Consider the following 7,874-nt stretch of genomic DNA (forward strand, 5'->3'; position numbering starts at 1 on the left):
AGTCACTGGACCTTGGCTTGGCCCCATCTCAAAAATATTGTGGCTTCCTTCTGCTTTCTCACCATCATCCCACAACCACAACTATATCGTTTTTATTTTTATTATTACACGTGGTAAAATGGGTCCTCAGAAGATTCCACGAGTAACTCGACACCAAATCCATTATCTTAATAATAAAGAAACAAAACAACAACAAAATAAATAAATACCTTATTGACCTGCCAAGAACATGTTAAATAGAAAAGAAAGGATCACACGTTGGTTCAAAGTTTGTGTGGATAAACCAAAATATCATAAGGTCCTTAAAGACAATGTTTACTATTATGATGATAAGTTCCGCTTGCATTTTTTTGCAAATTAATAAATAACGGAAGAACAAACATTAAAAAGAAACATTTTAAAAACATAATAGAATTCTATTACTAAAAAAAGACAATGCACCTAATTTCATTTCCCTCTGTATATTCCTTTTTCTATTCACAGTTCAAAACACCATAATATTTTTAACAAACCCATACCTAAAAAAAATAAAATAAAAAAACCGATTAAGCTCCATTTTGTCTTTTTTCTTTCAAAAAAACCCAAAAGGGTACTGTGACTGTCCTTTGATTAAGCTAGCGACTTCTCTGAAAAGATCTCACTCAAAAACCTCGCCAGCGGATCACCATCACAGTCGATCAACCCGTCCTCGCTCGAACCCCACGCACCGTCCATCTCCGCCGCCTCGAATTCGTCATCCAGCCACCGGTTCAGGCTTGAGTCCAGATCCAACTCCACCTCTTCGAAGCTACCCGCGGGCCCCATCATTTGCGAAGTCATGGTCCCGACCACTCCGGTGGTGTCGACGCTCGCCATGACCGACGAGTCCCAGTCGGAGAAGGACGAGCCGCAGCTCTCCTCGTTTCCGTTTATGGTCACGTACGAAGACGGCGTCGTTTGGAAGATCAACTGCGACATGTACGGATTCTCGATGAACCTGACCTTGGCAGCGCCGGAGGGAGAGCTCTCCTCCTCCGCCGCTGTCGCGTCCAGAAGCTCCATCAGCTGATCACTCACCCTCGAGCTCGACTCGTCCTCGCCAGAAAGCCATGCAAGAATGTCGTCGTCTATGACGTAATCCAAGTCAGCTTCGTCTCGTTTCCTCTTCTCCGTTGCCACCGCCGAAGCTCGTGCACCGTGGTTTCGCGGTGCCTCGAAGACCTCCATTTCTATGCTCACTCTGAGTGTTGTGGAGTGTATATATGTGTGTATACGTTTATATATATATTGACTATTTCGAGAGGAGGCTTGACCCAGGGAATGGTATGGTACAGTTTGTTAGGTTCGTGGGGACGCAGTGGAGAAAAGAAAGGAAAGAAAATGAAGAATCTGAACCCAATACTTGGTGGGTCCAAATAATAGCATCACTGTCGGTATTTTCAACCGTTAGATTAGGGGTTATAGTAATCGAGGCAATCGAACGGTGAGAGTTAAATGAGTTATACTGATGAGGCAATGGAAATCTGCCACGTCGACGATTTCGGTGACGTGTCGGAGTGGAGAAAGAGCGCGGGAAATCGCGTTTTAATGAAGTGGCCGTCTAAGGAATAGTAAAAGAAAAAACAAAACGTAAGAAAAATTGCCAGCGAAGCAATTCCGCACGCGCGTGTTCTTACGCGGCTAAACGGACGTTTGAGATTCGAGTTGTTTCTTTTGCTTTTTGGATTATTAGCCTGGATTTCCTATAATACCCTTTGCCCCTGGTGTGATAATTGTGTGCGGAAGGGAATTATTTGCTGAAAAAGGAAAGAAATAAATGAGTTGGTATCATTCAACGAAGAGTAATCTGTGTATCACTAAGTTCCTTAATTAGGAGTATTATCTTGTTTATCACCATTATTAAAATTTTAAATTGAATTTGGGATTATTATAGAAAGGGAAAAGGAGGAAAGAAAATGAGTTGGGAAATCTCATTTTTTTTCCTATCATATTTAGTGTTTTTTTACAAGGCATATTACTTTTAATGAAAATACTTTAAAAAAACTTGTCAAAAAAAAAAAAAAAAAAGAGAGAGAGACAACAGAATACAACTGTAAATCATGGGAACTTTCAAGATGCAATTTTTCTTTCCCTCTATTTTCTTCGTCGACCTATTTATTTAAAATTGCATCATCTTGGGAAACCTACCAATCTCCTTGCCTAGGCTATGTTTGTTAGAAATGATGAAGATTTGGATGAATAGAAAGTTTATGATGGATAGAAAATTTGATAAATAGAGATGACAATATATTTTATTATGTTGTTTGGTATTGAAAGGAAAGGAGATTGAAAATGATAGCTACAAAGTTTAAATATACAACTATTGAATTATCTATTATAAACATATATTTAATTTATTATAATATTTATGTTTTAATTTTTTTATATATGAAAAGATTGCTTATATAGCAAATTAATTATCACTTTTTTTTTAAATAACTGTATTAATTGCAAGTAATGATATGGTTAATAATTAGTATGAATCATATTAATATTAATCGCGCCATTAAAAAACTATTTTATCATATTTTGTGTTGTTTCACTATTAATCTTAATGTTCATCGCACTATTAAAAAATTGTTTTAACATATTTTATGACATTTTACTGTTAATTTTATTAATGTTAATCGCACCGTTAAAAAAAATATTTAATCTTATTTTGTGAGTTAATAAACTTCCCCTCCAAATACACCATGAATTGGCATCATGATCAACCCTAGAGTTGGCTGTCCTATTCCATTGAACTCATCTCTTCAATTTTTTAAGGCGTGTTTGGAAGTCGATGTGTTATACTACGTAGTGTAATTATTGGATTAGTAATTACATTCTATTTTTAAATATAAAGTGTGTTTGGATGTCAACTTGTTAGGGGTGCACACTCGTTAGATTTGTCGGATTACAAATTTTCTAATTCAAGTTTTACGGGTTTAGATTTTATAAAAAGCCTACCAACACCGCCCGAAAATACTCAGATTTACCTCGAGTTCGGATTTTAGATTTCATGCGGGTTTCGGATTTTACTCAAATTGGGCCTTAGGCCCAAATTAAATTAAAATATCAATATTAATATCAAAATAATTATATTTACCACTTTTTTAAATTAACATTTTAAAGTTGATAAAGAGGTGTTAAGCTATTCATTTTGATTATAATTAAAATATTAACCCAATTAAAATAAATTCACTTGTATCATATTTTTTAAAAAATTAAAAAGGCTTTGGAACTTTTTTTAATTAGTTTTGTTATGCAATTTGTTGTAACCTGATTTCAGTACGAGTTCATTTACTCAGCTTGGGTACAGCAGACAAATTAATAAACGGAGAAATAGCTGATAATGATATATGCTTTTATCCACGTGGACAACTCGAGAATCATAGTGGGTATACGAGGTGTAAGGCGTCCTGAGTTTATCCCGAACTAAGGATGCAATGGCTGTGAGGCGCGAGCTCATAATTAAAATAACTGTTGAAACACGAGCTTGGAGGAGATATCCAGCTCGTGGTAATTCTAATATATTGCATACCCGCAGATCCCCAGAGACTCGGGATTCCCTTATATGTATATTTATGGCCAAACTGTCATATTTAATATCAGAGATATTAGGAGTACATTTACCTTGTGATCAAATCATATCCTAATACAAATGTGAATTATTTGTATTAAATGTAATAATTATGTAAATGCGTGATTGACTCACGCGGTTACCCAAACATGTCCATGAAATTCCCTTATAAATACTGTGAATGTTGGACAGGAAAAATGACTATTATTCTGTAATACCAAAACTCTGCCAAAATAGAGAGAGAAATAACAATAATATTGACTTGTGGACTTTGTGGATTTTAACCACTGAACCACGTAAAATGTCTGTGTTCTTGAGTGAATTCATTTATTTTTCATTTCAGATTATTAAGCACTAATCTGCCCTATTATTTCTTAATACACTTGTACGCCCTAATTTTCCAACGGGCTATTAGCGAGCTAAGATATGACCTAATTATATCTCAGCTCGTGGATCCCCCACGACCGGAGCTGCTGTCGTCAGGTCCTACCTCGTTAGCTCGGGTATCCAAAAGGTTCACCAAGATTACTTAAGGACCGAGTCAGGATTGTGAAGGCCGCAGATCGAGGAGGTATCCAGCTAGTGGTACGAGTTGGAGTTGGAAGCCATGACCTTTTGTAAAGTCAACCATGCAAGGTAAACGTGCATATATCAGACATCACGTGTCTGATATATCCCTGACTTCTCGGACACGTAACATGAACGTGCGTATTCAGGCACCCACAACCGGGTTGGGCCGTGCGACCCATTATCCCCTTACCTATTGATTAGACCACACTTCATGTGTCAGGTTTTAGGAATTAATCATGAATGTCATAGAAGTGATATGATAGGTAAGAAGGTCACGGGATGGCCCCCCTTACCAACCCTCAGGTGCCCTCTCCTATAAATATGGAGACCCTAGGAGTTGCAAAGGGTTGGATTCGATTGTGTAAGGAAATACCCTGTAAAGAATACCAGGCATATAACAATAATATTGGCTGGTGGAGTAGAAGGATTTTAACCTTTGAACCACCTAAAAAACATAATTGTGTCATCAGTTCATTAAAAGATCATTCCTCTATTTCGGTTCATTATTAAGCACTAATCCCTTCCTCTTATTATCTTAATTACCTGTTGGCGAAGAACCACGTCAACAGATTGGTGCTTTCATTAAGAGCTAGTTAGATTGGTGCTATCGCAAACATCCAACCATGGTGACCACTCGATCAAGACACGGTAACGAGGCAGAACAACATGAGGGGCAGGAGGCTCATCATGCCGCCGTCTCCGGTGAACAAATTCCTGAGGTCCAGCAGCGGCCGGGCAAACAGCCGGCTGGCCAAGATGACACTGGAAGTTCGGCGTCCCAGCCACCTAATCCAAACTCAGATTTTTACACTGCGGTAGATATGGAGAACGCTTAGCAGAGGAGCCAACTAGCGAAATCTAGTCAGCAGATTAAGGAGGTGTTGGCCCGACTACCCCCTCTTACAACGACGCTAACATCGGAAAGAGGCAAGGCGAGACTCGTAAGTCCCGCCGGGGTAATCGGTCCAGGCCTAGCCGCTCGGACAGACCTCCGACATCAAAATCTATTCCCTCATCGCACCGTCGAGAGGCAAACTTCGAAGAAATGCCTAGAGCCGAACGACAGTATAGCCGCTCGGTCCGAACTTCAACTCCCAGTTCCCAGCCAGCCTCGAGCGTGCCCAGGAGGGCTCGAGGGAATTCCAGTAGGAGATCCGGGGAGGGCTCACAGCACCAACCCGTCCCCACTAGCCGTTCTACGCCTCGTCCAGATCGCCAGGCACAAGGCTCGCAGGCTGGCAGGGCCGAAAGGCCCCCACCTAACTTGATCCGCCCTGACGGAACCAGGATTGCATCTCTGGTCAGGCATCCTCCGTCACCAATAAGATATATGTCTCCTCCTCGACCCATCCGAGATGTTCCGGCTTATGGTAGCAACAGGATAAACCCGCCTTCCCGACGTAGCAGGGTGCCAAGAGGAAGCCCAGATCCCCTCCCCCAAAGGCGGACTCCAAACTTCTCTAATGGGAGCCACTGAACCGGCAGTCGCTGGAGCGACCTTTCTGGCGGAGACCTACGTCAACGCTTAAGCTCGACGCAAAGTCCTCAAGCCACCCAGAGGGGTGGCCTGAGAGATTGCCTTAACTCTCATAGTGGGGAACCAGTAGGAGGTGGCAACCATGCTCGCTCAGGGGGAGACCTGTCCGAGGTGCGTAACGGCGGGAATTCCCCAAATAACCTATCTCAAGATAGGAGGGGCAATAACCCGCCAAACGTATACAATGGATCTGGAGCTGTCGAACAACCCCAGAAAAACCAAGGAAATCAGGACAAAACCCTTGAGCGCCTAGCTCAGATGGAGGAACTAATGAGGAAGCTCCTGTCGGAGAAAGAGAAAGATGAATATGATTCGGGGGACGAGCTTGAACTCTTCGCCCCCAGCATTGCAGCAACGACATATCCACCCGGTTTCCGTATGCCACACTTGTCCAAATTCAACGGAGACGGAGATCCGTCGGATCATCTGGGGATGTTCAACACCCTGGTGATGGCCCACAACATTGGCCCTGAGCTGAGATGTTTTATATTTCCCTCCACACTGACTGGACCAGCCAGACAGCGGTTCAAACAAAGCAAGAAACAATCAATTAGCTCCTGGAAAAATTTCTCTCCTGACTTCAAAAGGGCATTCCGAGCCTCCCAGGCTGCCCGCGTCAAGGCCGACTCCCTGGCTAACGTGAGGCAACAACCCGACGAGCCTTTGAAGGCTTACCTGAGCAGGTTCGCAAACGTCGCTGCTCGGGCTAGAGACGCAGATGACAGCTCCAAGCTCATGGCCTTGAGGACTGGAATCCTCGTCGGAGGGGGACTCTGGAACGAAATACAAAGGAAGGGAGTTAGCTCAGTGAACGAGTTCCTAAATAGGGCCCAGGGGTGGATCAACTTGGAGGAGGCCCAAGCCTCAGCTGCAGGGACCAGCCAGGTCCCTGAGAAGCCCGCTGGAGTAGGAACGGAGGTCACGACAGCGACCCAGAACGTTACACAGAATAACCAGTTCGATGGAGGCAAAAGAAAGGGGAACGACGAGGGCAACCGGCACGGCCCAAAGAAGAATAAGTCCGTAGAAAAATTTAAGCTGGTCTACGTGACTTATACAGAGCTCACCCACTCTAGGGAGAACATCTTCCTAGCGAACTCTGCTCGCCTCCCCTAGAAGAAGCCGGAGCCGTTAAAGCACCAGAAGGGGAAGCGAGACACCTCCAAGTTTTTCTGTTTTCACAATGACGTTGGCCACAATACCGATGATTGTAGGCATTTGAAAGATGAGATCGAAACTCTCATCAGAGCCGGCCCATTGGCTCAGTACGCGTGGAACAGGGCTCCGACAAGCCGACCTGCTCTGGAAGTCCCGGCCAGTCAGCCCGGGTCTCGGGTAGATCAAGACGTCCCTCCTGCAGTGATAGGAGGAGAGAAATCCACAATCTCAGGAGGTCCACATTTGGCTAGTGCGAGCAGGGGTGCCCAAAAGAGGTACGTAAATGAACTCAAGGCGCATAATGGAGTAGAGTTCGTCCTCGAGCGGCATCTGCCAAAACAACAACGATTGGAGAGGTAACCAATCACTTTTACAGAAGAGGATGCTGACCATGTCCAGTTCCCTCATAACGACCCTCTAGTCGTAGCAGTGCAGCTCGCTAATCGGAGGGTTAGGAGAGTACTGATCGATAATGGGAGCTCGGTAAACCTTCTATTCCGGTCCACGCTGGAGAAGATGGGTTTGACTGTCGCCGAGCTGAAGGCGACCTCCATAATGCTGTATGGTTTTTCAGGAGAAGGATCAGCTACTATAGGGACGATCGAGCTGGTGATCACCTAGGAGAAGGACCTCGGACAGTCTCTAAACTCCTCGAGTTTGTGGTCATCGACTGCCCTGCTGCGTACAATGCTATTTTGGGCCGACCCACACTCATAGCTTTTGAGGCCATCACATCTGTTCGCCACCTCGCGCTGAAATTCCCTTATTCCACAAGGATGTGCACGGTCCGTGGCGATTAGCTCGCTGCCAGGGAATGCTACAGCATTTCCATGAAGGGAAAATTGAAACCCGGGCAGGTAGCGATGGCCATACAAGGTGGAGGAGAGGAATCTCAGGAACCCTTATCTGATCCTGAGATTGAAAAACCTCAGAGCGCCGAAGGGGAAAATATCGTCTTAAGTGAGGATATTGACCCCCGAATAGGCGAGGATAAGTCCGAGCTCCAGGCTATTGAAGAGCTCGAGGAAG

At 43.8% G+C, this 7,874-nt stretch overlaps 1 protein-coding gene across 1 annotated transcript; it reads right to left on the reverse strand.

The window, feature by feature from the left end:
• Positions 1–289: 289 nt before the first annotated feature.
• On the reverse strand, positions 290–1,297 carry LOC133797213 (uncharacterized). Its single transcript, XM_062235045.1, has one exon. The coding sequence runs from the start codon at positions 1,204–1,206 to the stop codon at positions 610–612; it is 597 nt and encodes a 198-aa protein (XP_062091029.1). The 5' UTR covers positions 1,207–1,297; the 3' UTR covers positions 290–609.
• Positions 1,298–7,874: the final 6,577 nt, after the last annotated feature.

Source organism: Humulus lupulus, chromosome 8 (assembly GCF_963169125.1).
Source record: "Humulus lupulus chromosome 8, drHumLupu1.1, whole genome shotgun sequence".
Classification (NCBI taxonomy): domain Eukaryota; kingdom Viridiplantae; phylum Streptophyta; class Magnoliopsida; order Rosales; family Cannabaceae; genus Humulus; species Humulus lupulus.